Here is a 17,755-nt window from a genome sequence, read left to right on the forward strand (position 1 = left end):
ACTGCAGTGTGGCGCCCATATCCTAGTATATACAGTACAGTTGGTGAGCAACAAAATTTGTTTGAGCGTCTGTTAAACTATGACTGAGCCTAGCTTGCCTGTTATTTCTCAGAGATGGAAAATACTGTGCACTTTGTAAAATACTGAGACTTTTTTTCAAAATAGTTGCCAAGAAGAGAAAATTATGTTGATACTCCTCTAAATCATCTTACCAAATTGTGAAATCGTCCAAGAATTAACAAGATAGCAATCCTTATCTCTTCCCAACCCCTCAGTTAAATCTATCTATTTGTCTGTCCATCCGTCCATCCAATAATTGAATAAAACAACAAATATAAAATCCATCTTAAAATAGAATAGAATAGAATTTTATTGGCCAAGTGTGATTGGACACACAAGGAATTTGTCTTGGTGCATATGCTCTCAGCGTACATAAAATAAAATATACATTTGTCAAGAATCATGTGGTACAACACTTAATGATTGTCATAGGGGTCAAATAAGCAATGAAGAAGCAATATTAATAAAAATCTTAGGATATAAGCAACAAGTTACAGTCATACAGTCAACATAGGAGGAAATGGGTGATAGGAATGATGAGAAAAACTAGTAGAATAGAAGTGCAGATTTAGTAGAAAGTCTGACAGTGTTGAGGGAATTATTTGTTTAGTAGAGTGATGGCGTTCAGAAAAAAACTGTTCTTGTGTTTAGTTGTCTTGGTGTGCAGTGCTCTGTAGCGATGTTTTGAGGGTAGGAGTTGAAACAATTTGTGTCCAGGATGTGAGGGGTCAGTAAATATTTTCCCCGCCCTCTTTTTGACTCGTGCAGTATACAGGTCCTCAATGGAAGGCAGATTGGCAGCAATTGTTTTTTCTGCAGTTCTGATTATCCTCTGAAGTCTGTGTCGGTCCTGTTGGGTTGCAGCACCAAACCAGATACATATTATTAAAAAATGAATATACAGGCTTGCAGCAAAGAGTGGATAATTAGGCTGTAGCCAAGTATTTCACAAGGAACAGTTGGTTGTGGCAGTGGAAACAGATTGCCTTGCTGTTTTTCGTCCTGCAGTGTTTTGGACATAATTCTGAAAAAGTACTTTGGAGTATCTGAAGTACAACTGTAGCTTCTGTCTCTAAATTCTTTAAAGCAGCTACCTCTTTCCCTACAATAGCCCATCTCTGCAACTGTCGTGTGTTCCCAGGAAAAAAAGTTGTTTGCTTTACAATCCCAGACAGATTATTTATTCATTTATTTATTCATTTATTTATTTATTTATTCATTCATTTATTTATTCATTCATTTATTTATTCGTTTGTTTGTTTGTTTGTTTATTTGTTTGTTTGTATGCCGCCCCTCTCCGGAGACTCGGGGCGGCTAACAGCAACAACAAGACAGTGTATAACAATAATCCAATACTAAAAACAATTAAAACCCATTATAATAAAAAACCAAACATACAGACAGACATACCATGCATTAAATTGTAAAAGCCTAGGGGGAAAAGGTATCTGAATTCCCCCATGCCTGGCAGCAGAGGTGGGTTTTAAGTAGCTTATGAAAGGCAAGGAGGGTGGGGGCAATTCTAATCTCTGAGGGGAATTGGTTCCAGAGGGCCGGGGCCGCCACAGAGAAGGCTCTTCCCCTGGGTCCCACCAAGCGGCATTGTTTAGTTGACGGGACCCGGAGAAGACCCACTCTGTGGGACCTAACTGGTCGCTGGGATTCGTGCAGCAGAAGGCGGTCCCTGAGATATTGTGCTTGTGCTCCAAAACCCTTTAGGGTTGGGCATTATACAACCCTAAAAAAACAGCACTTAGAGAAAAGTGATCGCCAAATCTTTTTGTAAAAAGCGGTTCAGCTGACTGCTGGCACACATGCTGCTGAAAGGAAGCATCAAAAGGCAAAATTGCTGTTTCTAATCAGGAAATCAGAGCAAACCATTCCCACTTGTGTAGGTTTGTCTTCCTTGAAATAACGGTGGTGCCAAACTTCTCAAAGAAAGCCAAATCTCGTTGCGTCCAAATTCAAACCGCAAGAAGGAAATGACAGCAAATGCATTGCGTTCCAAGTGGGTTTACGTATCATCCTGCCAGATCATAATTTGGTTTATTTTGCTTCGGGCTTAAGGCATTGTGTGAACCCAGCTGTTGTGGTTTACAAGAGCCCCAGGCCCTCTTTTCCAATTCCATATTTGTACTCTTGTTGACTACAGTTGCCAAAAAAACAGCAGCCTGGCTTCCCAAACATTTTCAGACTGGAAAATATATCAGAATTGCACTCTTAACCCCTGCGTGTTTATTCAACATACTTAAATCAACAATGAAAAAATTCTCACCCCTTTCAGAGGGGGGAGAACTAGAAAGATTAGCTCCATCGCTGTATGGAAATTTTTAACCTATTTACTTGGCTTCAATACTCAACATTTATAGTTCTGGCATTCAGAGGAACTACAGATGCTCTTCAACCCAGGTCAGTGATGGCAAACCTTTTTTCCTTGGGTGCCGAAAGAGTGTGGGCGTGTGCTATTGTGCATGTGTGAGTGCTTTCGGCGAAGGCAGCGGCGAGTAGCCAGGGGTGCGAGGAGGCTAGAGGCTCGGGGGGGCGGCCGCGGCTTCGGGTGCGCCCTTGGAAAAGTGTGCGGGGGGGGGGTTGGGGTGCGCTGGCGCAGGCGTGCGCGGCCCGGCACCCTCCTGCTCCCACCGCCCTCCCTCCGGGCCCCAAAGGACATTGGTTGCCGCCCCCGCCAGGGAAGCTCCAGCTGGGCGGGGCGCTGCTGGTGCCTCCGCCCTGGAGCTCTTGCCACCGCCATCCCCCGACTACTACTTGGTGCCGCTGCTGATGGCACCCTCCTCCTCTTGCTGCCGGTGCGAAGAATGAAGCTCTCCTTTTTTCCCGCCTTCCTTCTTTGGGGCCCAGCAGGAGAGCGCCAGCAATAGCGGCATCGGAAAGTAGCCGCAGCGGCAGTGCCCCGCCCAGCTGCCCTAGGAGTTTGGCGGCACACCTGACCATGTCTCGCGGCACACTAGTGTGCCGCGGCACACTGGTTGGGAAACGCTGGTTTAGTCGATGGGACCCGGAGAAGGCCCACTCTGTGGGACCTAATTGGTCGCTGGGATTCGTGCAGCAGAAGGCAGTCCCGGAGATATTCTGGTCCGATGCCATGAAGGGCTTTATAGGTCATAACCAACACTTTGAATTGTGACCGGAAACTGATCGGCAACCAGTGCAGACTGCGGAGTGTTGGTGTAACATGGGCATACTTAGAGAAGCCCATGATTGCTCTCGCAGCTGCATTCTGCACGATCAGAAGTTTCCGAACATTCTTCAAAGGTACCCCCATGTAGAGAGCATTACAGTAGTCGAGCCTCGAGGTGATGAGGGCATGAGTGACTGTGAGCAGTGACTCCCGATCCAGATAGGCTGCAACTGGTGCACCAGGCGAACCTGGGCAAACGCCCCCCTCGCCACAGCTGAAAGATGTTTCTCTAATGTGAGCTGTGGATCGAGGAGGACGCCCAAGTTGCAGACCCTCTCTGAGGGGGTCAATACTTCCCCCCCCCCCCAGGGTAATGGAAGGACAGATGGAGTTGTCCTTGGGAGGCAAAACCCACAGCCACTCCGTCTTATCCGGGTTGAGTTTGAGTCTGTTGACACCCATCCAGACCCTAACAGCCTCCAGGCACCAGCACATCACTTCCACTGCTTCATTGACTGGACATGGGGTGGAGATATACAGCTGGGTATCATCAGCGTACTGATGATACCTCACCCCATGCCCTTGGATGATCTCACCCAGCAGTTTCATGTAATTATTAAATAGCAGGGGGGAGAGGACCGACCCCTGAGGCACCCCACAAGGAAGAGACCTCGAGGTCAACCTCTGACCCCCCACTAACACCAACTGCGACTGGCCGGAGAGGTAGGAGGAGAACCACTGAAGAACAGTGCCTCCCACTCCCAACCCCTCCAGCCGGCGCAGAAGGATATCATGGTTGATGGTATTGAAAACCGCTGAGAGGTCGAGAAGCACCAGGACAGAGGATAAACCCCTGTCCCGGGCCCGCCAGAGATCATCCATCAACACGACCAAAGCAGTTTCCGTGCTGTAGCCGGGCCTGAATCCAGACTGCTGAGGACCTAGATAATCGGCTTCTTCCAAGGACTGCTGGAGTTGGAGTGCCACCACCTTCTCAACAACCTTCCACATAATAATAATAATAATACTGTAGTAATAATAATAATAATAATAATAATAATAATAATAATAATAGCCACGTGATCGAAATTCAGGCACTAGACAACCGGTTGTGTATTTACAACACTGGCTGCAGTGTCCCTGAGTCATGCGATCGTCACTTGTGACCTTTCCAGCTGGCTTCCAACAAGCAAAGTCCGTGGGGGAAATGAGATTCATTTAATGGATGCGTCATTCACTTAACAACTGCACTGACTCGCTTGGCAGTCATGGCCCAAAGGTCATAAAATCGGTCACGATTCACTTAACCACTGCCTTGCCTAGCAACAGAGTTTCTGGTCCCAAATACTGTGTTTCCCCGAAAATAAGACACTGTCTTATATTAATTTTTGCTCCAAAAGTTGTGCTACGTCTTATTTTATATTTTATTATATTTCTCAAATAAGACAAATTCACAGGCAGAAAAGCTGACACCCCCAAAGAAAGTGCACCGTACGGTACACTGATTATGGTACGGTACCTGTCAGTATGGCACCCACACACACAAATGACGGCACTTATATGGTACAACAGTATACTCCCGCTATTGCAGCTTCCGCCCACCAGAGGAACTACAGTCTATGCACTGTAGTGGAGACTGTAATGGCGGTGAGACAGCAGCAGACTGTGTCTCCTGCACTGGACGGTACAAAGCGATGGAAGGGGCCAGCAGGGGATGCCACATTATTATGGTATCGCTATGAACAACTTTGAATGGTACCGTATGTTTTTCCACCATACCGTATGCAAACTTGATTACGCCTTATTTTTTGGGGGGTGCCTTATATTAGAAAATTTTGCAAAACCTCCGACATGCCTTACTTTCGGGGTATGTCTTATTTTCGAGGAAACAGGGTATGGACCTAGGTCAGTGATGGCGAGCCTATGGCACATACTTGGCCATGCTTGACCCCATCAACCCTAGAGCGTGTTTCTTGGACAAGGGAGCCAGCATTATCCAAATACATTTTTGTGATCCTGTGGCCGGCATGGCTATATACCAGTGATGGTGAACCTTATGGCACGGGGGCCACAGGTGGCACACAGAGCCATATCTGCTGGCACGCAAGCCATTGCCCTAGCTCAGCTCCGATGTGCATGTGTGTGCTGGCCAGCTGATTTTTGGTTTGTACAGAGGCTCTGGGAGGGCGTTTTTGGCTTCTAGAGAGCCTCCAGGGGGATGGGGGAGGGCGTTTTTACCCTCCAGGGAAGCCTTTGGAGCCAGGGGAGGGCAAAACATGAGCCTACTGGGCCCACCAGAAGTTGGGAAACAGGCCATTTCCGGCCTCCAGAGGGGCAGGGGAAGCTGTTTTCGCCCTTCCCAGGCATTGAATTATGGGCTCTCAGCGAGGGGGCTGCAGGAGAGGCGGCAAAGGCGATCTCTCTCATTCTCCGGAGGCTGGCGAAAGTGATTTTCAATGTCGGGGGCACGGGCCGGCGTGCGCTCTCCCCCTCCCCCTGCCCCATTCAAAGTAAGCTGGCAGGGGGGTGGGGAGAGAGAGCGCCGGCCCGCACCCCCGACATTGAAAATCACTTTCGCCAGCCTCCGGAGAACGAGAGAGATCGCCTTCGCCGCCTCTCCTGCAGCCCCCTCGCTGAGAGCCCGGGACAAAAGCGCTTTTGGCGAAGGCAGCGGCGAGTAGCCAAGGGTGCGAGGGGGCTAGAGGCGCGGGGGGGGTGGCCGCGGCTTCGGGTGCGCCCTTGGAAAAGGGTTCCCTTTTGCAGGGCTCCCGCTTGCAGTCAGCTGAGAGAGAGAGAAAGAGAGACATATAAGAGAGGCAGAGAGGGCGAGAAAGAGAGACAGCAAGAGACGCAGAGAAAGAGAGATAGAGAAAGAGAGAGAGAAAGAGAGACATAGCAAGAGAGGCAGAGAGAGAGAGAAAGAGAGACATAGCAAGAGAAAAAGAGAGACTTAGCAAGAGAGGCAGAGAAAGAGAGAAAGAGAGAAAGAGAAAGAAAGAGAGACATAGCAAGAAAGAAAGAGAGATAGCAAGAGAGGCAAAGAGAAAGAAAGAGACATATAGCAAGAGGCAGTGAAAGAGAGAGAGAGAGCAAGAAAGAGAGAAAAAAGCAAGAAAGAGATAGCAAGAGAGACAGAGAGAGAGAGAGAGCAAGGGAGAGAGAAAGACATAGAGGGAGGGAAGGAGGGAGAGAGAGCAAAAAAGAGGAAGAAAGAAAGAAAGAGGGATGGAGAGAGAGAAAGAAGGGAAGGAAGAGAATGAGGGAGGGAGAAATAGAGCGAAAGGGAGGGAGAGATTTTTTTTTGTCCAAACTTTTCTTTAGCCGCCCACCCCCCCACCCCCACCCCGTTCAATGTTCCCTAGGATTTTGAAAATATGAATAATGTGCCGCAGCTCAAAAAAGGTTGGGAAACACTGGACTAAACAATGTCGTCTGGCGGGACCTAGGGGAAGAGCCTTCTCTGTGGTGGCTCCAACCCTCTGGAACCAGCTCCTCCCAGAGATTAGGATTGCCCCCACCCTCCTTGCCTTTCGGAAACTCCTTAAAACCCACCTCTGCCATCAGGCATGGGGGAATTGAAACATCTCCCCCTTGCCCATGTAGTTTCTGTGTATGATTCGACTGTGTGCTTGTTTTTTATATATTGGGGTTTCTTTTGGATTTTTTAACCTAAAACTGTAATTTAGATTGATAAATGTTAGGTTTGTTACTATGTATTGTTTACCATTGTTGTGAGCCGCCCCGAGTCTACGGAGAGGGGCGGCATATAAATCCAATAAATCTAATCTAATGTAATCTACCTCAGCTCCAATGTGCATTTGATTTTTGTCTCACACAGAGGCCCTGGGAGGGCATTTTTAGCTTCCAGAAAGCTTTCAAAATAATCCAGGCAATGTAAGGTTTCCTGCTGCAACACGGGGTTGGACTAGATGACCTCCGAGGTATCTTCCAGCTCTAAATTGCTGGGCTGTTTCAAAGTGTCTTCCGAATCCATGTCTAGTGGCAGTTATATATATATATATATAAACTATGTAAAATCACATTAACTATAAGTATCATATAAATAGAATTAGATCCAAAAAGGAAGACATGGGGGGAAAAGATTTATATTAGTAGTTTAGGAGATTACGGAAATCCACTTCCTTTGATTTCTTCTTTGGGCTTATCTCAGCGTGGAGTGTCGACATTTTCATACAAAAGAAATTTAAGAGCCAGCTTGTTCTTGGCCCCCAAATCCACCAATCTAGTCACTAAGGAAATTAATCCAAATAGAACTTGCTGAAAACTCTCCTGAGACTGCTGGGGAGGTTTCTTCAGCCTTGGCCAGAAAATGAAGACTGGCATTTTACAAAAAGAAGGAGATGGTTCAATTCCAGTTTGGTAGAGTATCATTTTTGTGTCAAACCAACCAGCTAGGAAGAGGGTAGCAGCTGCCTGGGCTGCAGACTGTGTGATGCTGTTGTTCTAAAGGCAACCTCACTGCCATGAACAAGACAGAGAGAGAGCAAGAGGAAGTCCACTGGGTGACACATGATTTCCTGCAGGGAGGATATCGGTGGGTGTGCGCTGTGCATTGTCGTCCCCAGCTCAGCTGCTGCTCTGGAGAGACGGCCCTCGCCCGCTTCCGGCTAACTGCTTTGCTATCTCTTTTGACCCTCTGCCACTGTGTGCATTGCCCTTGGCTGCTGACCCTCAGGCTGAGAGCGTTAAAGCTTTGCCTGTTTGGTGGCTGTTGCCTCTTCTCAAGAACCATTTTCCACTTACAAACCCGAGCCTCCGAAACTGTAACTGGAAAAGGCAGGGAGAAGCCTCTGTGGGGCCGCCCTAGAGATTTCCTGGGAGGAAACAGGGCGAGAAAAGGCAGGAAGAAGCCTCTGTGGGGCCCCTCTAGGAATCTCCTAGGAGGAAACAGGCCCGGAAAAGGTGGGGAGAAGCCTCTGTGGGACCTCTCTAGGAATCTCCTGGGAGGAAACAGGGCCTCCACTCTCTCTATGGTTTCCCCAATTGCACGCATTATTTGCTTTTACATTGATTCCTATGGGAAAAATTGCTTCTTCTTACAAACGTTTCTACTTAAGAACCTGGTCATGGAACAAATTAAGTTCGTAAGTAGAGGTACCACTGTATTCCTAAACCAAGCAAAAAAGATAGAAATTGGCAAAAAAAAAGTGTTGTGAATCACAATTACTTGACTGCGAAATGCTACATCAGGGTGTAAAGGTAAGTTGCCATGCCCCCAAAATGTGATCATGTGACTACAGGGGTGTGTGCAGTTGTAGGAATTCTGGAACTGGGTTGCAAGCAAGGTTTTTTTTTGGGGGGGGGGGGGCATTGCAACATTGAATGTTCCTTAAGTGACCAGTCATAAGTTGAGGAAAACTCAACTGACAATGAGTTTACTATCCGTTATTTGGTTTCCGTTTTTCTTCAGTGTTTTATTAGTCATTTTTAGTCTTGGATTGACAGCGGAATGAGGTCAGACACAACGTAACTGTACACAATTTGCAATTACAAGCACATAATAATAATAATAATAATAATAATAATAATAATAATAATAATAATAATAATAATAATAATATATTAGATTTGTATGCTGCCCCTCTCCGAAGACTCGGGGCGGCTCACAACAATAATAAAAGGCAATACAGTATAACAGTAGAACAAACCTAATATTAAAAGAAAAAGATATATAAAACCCCAACAATTAAAACCATACAACACATACATACCAAACAAAATATAAAAGCCTGGTGGAGGTTTCTTAGTTGTTGTTATTATTATTATTATTATTATTACTATTATTTATTGGATTTGTATGCCGCCCCTCTCCGCATATGCCTGGCGATATAGGTGGGTCTTGAGTAATTTGCAAAAGACAAGGAGGGTGGGGGCCGTTCTAATCTCTGGGGGGAGTTGATTCCAGAGAGCCGGGTCCACCACAGAGAAGGCTCTTCCCCTGGGGCCCGCCAAGCGACATTGTTTGGTCAACGGGACCCGGAGAAGGCCAACTCTGTGGGACCTTATCGGCCACATGATGTGATCACAGTGTTGGCTTAAATAGCTTTAAAAGGAGTTGGATTCATAAACAAGAAAAGAGGTGTCTATTTGTGGCTGTTAGCAAGGATGAATCATTGGAATATCCTAGTAGCCTCTGTGACAAATAATAAAGGAAGGCTTTTGGGCTTTCCAGCCAGTCGGTGCAATAAAAAGAATTTCGGATTAGCATATCTAATGGGTTTATGTAAGAAAGACGATGTTGCTATTCTCCCCTATTCTGTAAATTAATCCATGTCTGTATCGATAGTCTGTTTTGTCAGACGTTAAGTTTGGTATGGAATTTAGAACCAGCCACATTTCAGCCATGTGTAAATAAAAAACCTGATTGATAAACCTGATACTGCCACCACTTAATCTAACCGTGTCTACTTCTGCAAGAATATTGGGGGTGGGACCTACATTTCCCATATTGAGGGTCTAAAGGCCCCCCCCCAATTGTTGAGTCAAATTTCTTCAGGGCTATCTTAAATAGGAGATGATGTTTCAGGATACTAAAGCTCGCAGTACTGATGAGATGGTCAGACCTGTTCAAACCTGTTCAAAATGAGCAAAGGGCTACAGCAACTCTCTTAAAGGAAAAATATGTGTACAGTACAGTGTTCCCTGATTTTCGCGGGTTCGAACTTCGCGGAAAGACTATACCAGGTTTTTAAAAAATATTAATTAAAAAATACTTTACGGGTTTTTTCCCTATACCACAGTTTTTCCCACCCGATGACGTCATATGTCACCGCCAAACTTTTGTCTGCCTTTAATACATACTTTTTTAATAAACTTTAATAAATAAACATGTTGAGTAATAATCTGAATGGTTGCTAAGGGAATGGAAAATTGCAATTTAGGGGTTTAAAGAGTTAAGGGAAGGCTTGTGTTACTGTTCATAGCCAAAAATAGTGTATTTACTTCTGCATCTCTACTTCGCGGAAAGTATATAAGCTACTTAAAACCCACCTCTGCCGTCAGGCATGGGGGAATTGAGATCCTCTTTCCCCCTAGGCCTTTACAGTTCTATGCATGGTATGTATGTATGTATGCTTGGTTTTTATATTAATGGGTTTTTAATCATTTTTAGTATTAGATTACTATTGTACACTGTTTTATTGTTGTTGTTAGCCGCCCCGAGTCTCCGGAGAGGGGCAGCATACAAATCCAATCAATCAATCAATCAATCAATCAATCAATCAATCAATAAATAAATAAATAAATAAATAAATAAATAAATAAATAAATATACAATGCTTGCAATGTTTCCAGTTTGGATCATAGGTAACAGGAGACAGAGATTAAATTACACACGCTCTGGATTAATATGGGATTAATTAAACTCTTTTTTTTTTGCCTACATTGCATAATATGAAGATTATCCACTCAATTGAATTGATAGATTTTGGACTCTTAAGGGGATCTGTTTCTTTGCACAAAACAGAATTAAACTCTTGAGCCCTCTGCCATACTGCCAAAACGTATCAGTTTAAATGACTCGACTAGACAAATTAACCCAACAGGGTGGTCTAAATGGCCATTAGCTTTGATAGCTGCTTCTTGGCAAGCTGCATTCTTTGGATACCAACTGTCAGGGAGCAACAGTGGGAGAGGGGCTGTTACAGCTGGCTGGCCTTTAGGTGACCCCAAATGCTGGAGGCCCAAGGCTGATCAGACAGGGCACTTTTTGTGTTTCAGTGCCCAGGGACTGTTGGATTTAAAATTGAGTTTAGCTGCAAAGCATGCTAGAGGATTTGAGGCCATCCACATTCCAGCCTTGTGTGGAGTTGGCCAGAACTCACCGGTTAATAGCCTAATAAGACATCATCATCACCATCACCATCATTATTATTGGATTTATATGCCACCCCTCTGCACATCCTGGACATAAACTGCTTCAACTCCTACCCTCAAAATGTTGCACACCAAGACAGCTAGACACAAGAACAGTTTTTTCCCGAACGCCATCAGTCTACTAAACAGACTTTTTTCTAAATCTGCATGCCCCGAATCTACGGAGAGGGGCGGCATACAAATCTAATAAATTATTATTATTATAAATTATTATTACTTCTATTCTACTAGTTTTTCTCATCATTCCTATCCTTTTCCTCCCACTTAGGACTGTATGACTGTAACTTGTTGCTTGTAACCTAAGATTTTTATTAATATTGAGTGTTTCTTCATTGCTCTATGACAATCATTAAGTGTTGTACCACATGATTCTTGACAAATGTATCTTTTCTTGGAGCATCTGCACCAAGACAAATTCCTTGCGTGTCCAATCACACTTGGCCAATAAAATTCTATTCTATTCTATGAGGACTAATTAAATTCATAATGGAAGCTACACAATGGAAATTACAAGTTTCTAGTTCTCATACACGAGAAGGAGGCCCTAGTACCAAAAGGAAAGCGTTGCAGGGGCCTCCTCCCCTCGACCCAAGGAGCCCCGTGCTTTTTCCACGGATGCGAGTCCCAACTTAACCCTTTCTTTCAAATCGAACGGTTTTTTTGGAAAGCGCCCCCGTGCATTCTTCCCCGCTGCCGGGAGAGAGGGGGCCACCCGAAAGAAGAAGAAGAAAGGAGCTTTGCAAAGCTCGAAAGGGGGCGCTGCAGAGTCCCGCCCCGGTTGCAAGACGGGCGGACCTCGGAGACGGCGCCGGCAGCGGCGGCAAAGAGCAACCGGTGGGCCGCTGGCCGGTTCATTTCCCATGGAGCGGGCGTGAAGTTGACCGGGGCGCGATGTCCGATCTGAGTTGCTGGGAAACTTTGGCGGACACTTTCTTCCGGCGCTCCAAGAGGTAGGGGAGAGATAAAGGGAAGGGGAGAAGCGCGCGTAACAATAGCCTTGGTGTCCCTCCCCACCCACCCCAATCTCCAGCAAAGCTTTTGCTTTCTGTGCGTAATTACGCATCAGAACGGTCTCTGGAGAGGGAAGTAACCAGACTTTGCGTTTGCGGAGCCGGGGCGTTTGATTTCGGGGAGCAGCAAATTAAGCCTCGGTGGTTTGGGGAAAGGCTCCGGTTATCTTTCCGATCCGCGCCGCTCTTTTTTTTTTTTTTTAAAGGGTTGCCGCGGCTGCGCCCCGCGCCACTTTTCTGCTTCGCGGGAGGATTGACCAGGAGAGGAACTTCTCTTTCTCCCATCCCCCGCCCCGCATCTTTTGTTGCTGCTGCTGCCGCCGCCGGGGATATCCAGATTAGGACATGAGCTGCAGCCCATATTCAGCGGCTGCGATGCAAGCGGGCCTCGGCGATGAATGGTTGGTCCCAGGCCGGGCCGTTTGAGGTCACTTTGATCTCATTTGGATATCAGGCGGGGAAAGGAACCGAGGGATTTAGGATGAAAATCCGGCAATCTGCCTCTTGTTCCCAGTTCTGACTGAGCTTTGACCTGCCCTTCCTGGATCTTTGGCTCCGTGTCCGCCCCCCCCCCCCCCAGGGTATCCTTCTGGACTAGTCTTGCATTGGTTTCTCTCCTTTCTCCATGCCTGTCACTGGTTATGGGGAGGGGGGTGAGAAGTCCCTGCAGTGTGAGGTGTCTCGGGTTCCCATCTCTTGCTGCTTCTCTTTAACATCTAGGAGAAACTGCTGGGTGAAGCCATTTAACAGTACAGGGTGTGATATGGTCAGTATGCTCCGTATACTCAATTGTCTCCAACCTTGACCAAGCAGGTGATGCTGTTGTGATGTTGACCCAGTTCCTAGAGATTATGAGGATCTGGATAGGGAGGAATCAGCTCTGATTCAACCAACCTCTTGGGTTTTTAGTCCTCTCTCAAGACTTGATACACTTGACCGAAGTGTATAAAATCATGCATGGGATAGAAAAGGTGGATAGAGAAAAAATCTTTTCTCTATCACACAATACTAGGACGAAGGGGCCCACCCTAAAGCTCATAGGTAAGAAAGTGAGGACAAATCAAGGGAAATATTTCTTCACCCAGAGGGTCGTTGGTTTATGGAATTCACTTCCAGAAGAGGTCATGACAGCTTTCAGCCTGGATAGCTTCAAGGCAGGATTAGACAGATTCATGGATGCCAAGTATTGGTAGTTATTGAAACGGATGTCCATGTGCCGCCTCTATGTTGGTTGAGGCAGGCAGGATTCCCTTGAGTACCACTTGTTGGGGGTCAAGGGAAAGGGAGGGTTTTGCCTTCTCTTTCTGCTCAAGATCCCCATGGACAATTGGTGGGCCACTGTGTGACACAGAATGCTGGACTCGATGGGCTTTGGCCTGATTCAGCAGGGCTCTTCTTATGTTCTTATTTAATGATGTTTTATCTCGGACTTGCTTATTTGTGCCCTATGACAATCATTAAGTGTTGTACCTCATGATTCTTGACAAATGTATCTTTTCTTTATGTATACTGTACTGAGAGCATGCACCAAAGACAAATCCCTTGTGTGTGCAATCACAGTTGGCCAATAAAATTCTATTCCATTCCATTCCGCCTTGTACTGGTGCACAATCTGAGTGCTGTCCTGAGCTTGCAAGTTCTGCTCTAGGAGCAGGAGGTAGCCATGCCCAGGGAGCCGATTTTGCAACTATCTTGCAAGCCAGTTACATTTATTCCTTGACCAAGAGGCCTTGTTCACGATCAATCATGTCTTGATCACTTCCTGTCTAGACCAGTTTTTCCCAACCTTGGCAACTTGAAGATATTTGGACTTCAACTCCCAGAATTCCCCAGCCAGCATTCGCTGGCTGGGGAATTCTGGGAGTTGAAGTCCAAACATCTTCAAGTTGCCAAGGTTGGGAAACACTGGTCTAGACTACTACAGTAAACCTTAGATAGGGCTGCTCTTGAAATTCTAAATAGTTTCAGGGGTTTGCTTGTGCCTGTCGATTGTCGTAGAGCCGGTCGCAAATGGAAGTGCCATTTGGGTTCCTTTACTCTCTGCGCATGCACAAAGCATTATGTGCATGTGCAGATGGTAAAAGAACCCAAGTGGCGGCATTCGGGTGGGTGGGCGGGGCCTCGCGCTGCCTTCGCGACCTGCTCTCCAATGATTGACAGGCACGAGTGAATTGGGACTAGAGTGTGGCATAGCACACAGTGCTCCTTGCATTCCCCATATTGCACTGCTGTTTGTGAACTACATCGGCTTCAGGGTGCTGGTTACCCGCTTTAAATCCTGACATGGCATGGGATAAAATTTATTTTATTTATTTATTTATTTATTTATTTATTATTTAGATTTGTGTGCCTCCCCTCTCCGCAGACTCGGGGCGGCTCACAACAAAGTGGAAACAATTTACAACAAATCTAAATTACTGTTTAAAAATATTTTAAAGACCCCAAATATCATCTTTGAAACTGCCTTTCCCCCTCTGTGCCTATCAAACCAGATTGAAAATTATAGGTGCATTCTGGATTCTCCCCCCCCCCCCCCTTAAATGTTGCCGTCTAGCAGAACCTAGGAAGCCAGCCTCTTCCATAGCAGTTCTTGTCCTTGGAGTGGCAAGTGGCACAGTGGTTAGAGTGCAGCACCGCAGGCTACTCCAACTTATTGCAAGCTGTAGTTCAGCAGTTCAAACCTCACCACTGGCTCAAGGTTGACTCAGCCTTTCATCCTTCTGAGGTGGGTAAAATGAGGACCCAGTTTGTTGGGCTCAATAGGCTGATTCTGTAAACCGCTTAGAGAGATAAGTTGTTGATGTTGTTGTTGTTGTTGTTATTATTTGTTGTGGTTAGCTCTGGCCCAACTCCTTCCCCAAGGAATGTGCAGGTGGATGTGGGGGAAACATCCACATGCCGCAGGCCTGTTTTGCTCCCGATGGAATCTGCCGACGAAGCCTCCTCTGACCAAGGAAGCGTGAGTGACAGGGAAGAGGGGAGTTTGGCAGACAGCGCAGGAGGAGATCAATCATCTGTCTCATCCCTAGATTCTGAACAAGAATTAATGACACATCCACGCATGCGTAGAGTGATGCATAGGAGACAACAACTGAAGGATTATTGCAAGAGAAAATGAGGCCACCTGTGGTTGAGTGGGGCTGCTGTAATTAGTGCTACAGATAAAAGTGCAGCCTGGTGTTTTAGCCTCATGGCAGTTTATCTGATTCATTGTTTCGTCAAGATCGTGGTTTTTGTGCTTGTGTTTCAAGATTGTGTGTGGACTCTCTGGACTTTAGAATTGGACTCAATTTCCCAGTGAGCAATTGGATTGCATTTCACCTGTGCCTTATGTGTACCAGAAAATCCCTTTGACATTTAAAAAGGGAGCTGTTTCTGTTTTTCTGTTTATAAAAACTTTTGGGTTTTCCTTTTATCATGTGATGTGTGTCTTCCTGAACTAATTACCCTGTAATTACGGGTGGTTGAAACACGCTGGCAGAATTATTATTATTATTATTATTATTATTATTATTATTATTATTATTATTATTTGATTTCTATGCCGCCGTATTCTGCAGACTCAGGGCAGCTCACAAGAAGAATAAATTACATAGTGTAAAGCAATCAATCTAAAACATACTAAAAACCTAATTGCATAAAAAGCAGTCATTCACATTTCAATCAGTTTCTTCCAATCAATCGTAGATTCATTCATCAGCCTTGGCTGGATATTGATCTTAACAACCCCAACCTTGTTGGCACAGGTGAGGCTACTCTTGCGGAAAGCCAGGAGGGTAGGGGCAGTGCAAATCTCTGGAGGGAGTTGATTCCAGAGGGCTGGGGCCACCACAGAGGAGGCTCTTCCCCTAGACCCCGCCAAATGGCATTGCCTGGTTGACGGGACCTGTAGAAGGCCGACTATGTGGGACCTGACCGGCCACTGGGATGCATCGGGCAGGAGATGGTCCCGTAAATAATATGGTCTGAAGCCATGTAGGGCTTTATAGGTCATAACCAACACTTTGAATTGCATTTATTGCTATTGCTATTTTAACCTTCTGGAAGGACCTAAAGAGCTGAGCCTTTCCAAGCATTGGGACAGAGTGAAGTTGGAGCTTGGTGATGGTTTCGTTGGACGCATTAGAGAAGGGTAGGTGAAGTGCCAGGGTTTTGCTTTTATTCCTTTTATTGGTTTTTTTTTTATTGCTACTGTGAGCTGCCAGAATGGGCAGCCGTTTAAGCCTATTAAATAAATAAACACAATCTAAGTTATGAGGTTGGACTCTGTGTGCACAAGATACGACTATTTCCAACACTGTCAACATGCCAGATCCATCTGGATGCCTCCAGGAGAGACCTTCTAGCCAGACCTACCTTAGAGAACTCATTTTAATAGTTCTACTGAACCTGGTACAGTGGAGCCTCTACCTACGAACGCCTCTACTTACAAACTTTTCAAGATATTTTTGCCTCTTCTCAAGAACCATTTTCCACTTGCAAGCCTGAGCCTCCGAAACTGTAACCGGAAAAGACAGGGAGAAGCCTCCGTGGGGCCTCTCTAGGAATCTCCTGGGAGGAAACAGGGCCAGAAAAGGCGGGGAGAAGCCTCCGTGGGGCCTCTCTAGGAATCTCCTGGGAGGAAACAGGGCCAGAAAAGGCAGGGAGAAGCCTCCGTGGGGCCTCTCTAGGAATCTCCTGGGAGGAAACAGGGCCAGAAAAGGCGGGGAGAAGCCTCCGTGGGGCCGCTCTAGGAATCTCCTGGGAGGAAACAGGGCCAGAAAAGGCGGGGAGAAGCCTCCGTGGGGCCTCTCTAGGAATCTCCTGGGAGGAAACAGGGCCAGAAAAGGCAGGGAGAAGCCTCCGTGGGGCCGCTCTAGGAATCTCCTGGGAGGAAACAGGGCCAGAAAAGGTGGGGAGAAGCCTCCGTGGGGCCTCTCTAGGAATCTCCTGGGAGAAAACAGGGCAAGAAAAGGCAGGGAGAAGCCTCCGTGGGGTCTCTCTAGTAATCTCCTGGGAGGAAACAGGCCCGGAAAAGGCGGGTTGAAGCCTCCGTGGGGCCTCTCTAGGAATCTCCTGGGAGAAAACAGGGCCAGACAAGGCGGGGAGAAGCCTCTGTGGGGTCTCTCTAGTAATCTCCTGGGAGGAAACAGGCCCGGAAAAGGCGGGGAGAAGCCTCTGTGGGGCCTCTCTAGAAATCTCGTGAGGAAACAGGGCCTCCACCCTCCCGGTGGTTTCCCCAATTGCCCGCATTATTTGTTTTTACATTGATTCCTATGGGAAAAATTGCTTCTTCTTACAAACTTTTCTACTTAAGAACCTGGTCACGGAATGAATTAAGTTCGTAAGTAGAGGTGCCACTGTACTTTCATAGCTTTTAGGACCACAATTTATGTGAATACTATTTGTCTTAAGTTTTTGCAAGAATTCTAAGCCTGCATGGGTTTGAGCTTTGAAAGATTCTGTTCTTTTCAATGTCCTTCTTGTCTGCCTCTTAGAATAGTCCCAAAAAGTGGAGAAAAAGGAACCAGGTCTTCTACAGTAGCATCCTAGTTGCTAAAACTCAGGGATAGAGTGCTTTTAAATAATACAGGGGTTCTGCGATTTAATGTACCCTTTCAAAAACTATCTATATAGAGTAATTGCTTTCCATGGCAGTGAATTCCATGAATGA

At 46.2% G+C, this 17,755-nt stretch overlaps 1 protein-coding gene across 4 annotated transcripts in view; it reads left to right on the plus strand.

Moving 5' to 3' along the window:
- MAST3 (microtubule associated serine/threonine kinase 3) overlaps positions 1–17,755 on the plus strand; it is a 130,580-nt gene that overhangs the window by 42,143 nt on the left and 70,682 nt on the right. The window contains exon 1 of one of the 4 annotated variants that reach the window (XM_070748157.1): positions 11,969–12,042. The exons of the other annotated variants lie outside the window; for them this stretch is intronic. Within the exon in view, the coding sequence (XP_070604258.1) occupies positions 11,984–12,042 (59 nt within the window). The 5' untranslated portion in view covers positions 11,969–11,983. Of the gene's footprint in view, positions 1–11,968; positions 12,043–17,755 lie in introns of those variants that run through there. 4 annotated transcript variants of the gene reach the window in all.

The sequence above is a fragment of the Erythrolamprus reginae genome, chromosome 1, assembly GCF_031021105.1.
Source record: "Erythrolamprus reginae isolate rEryReg1 chromosome 1, rEryReg1.hap1, whole genome shotgun sequence".
NCBI classification, from domain to species: Eukaryota; Metazoa; Chordata; class Lepidosauria; order Squamata; family Dipsadidae; genus Erythrolamprus; species Erythrolamprus reginae.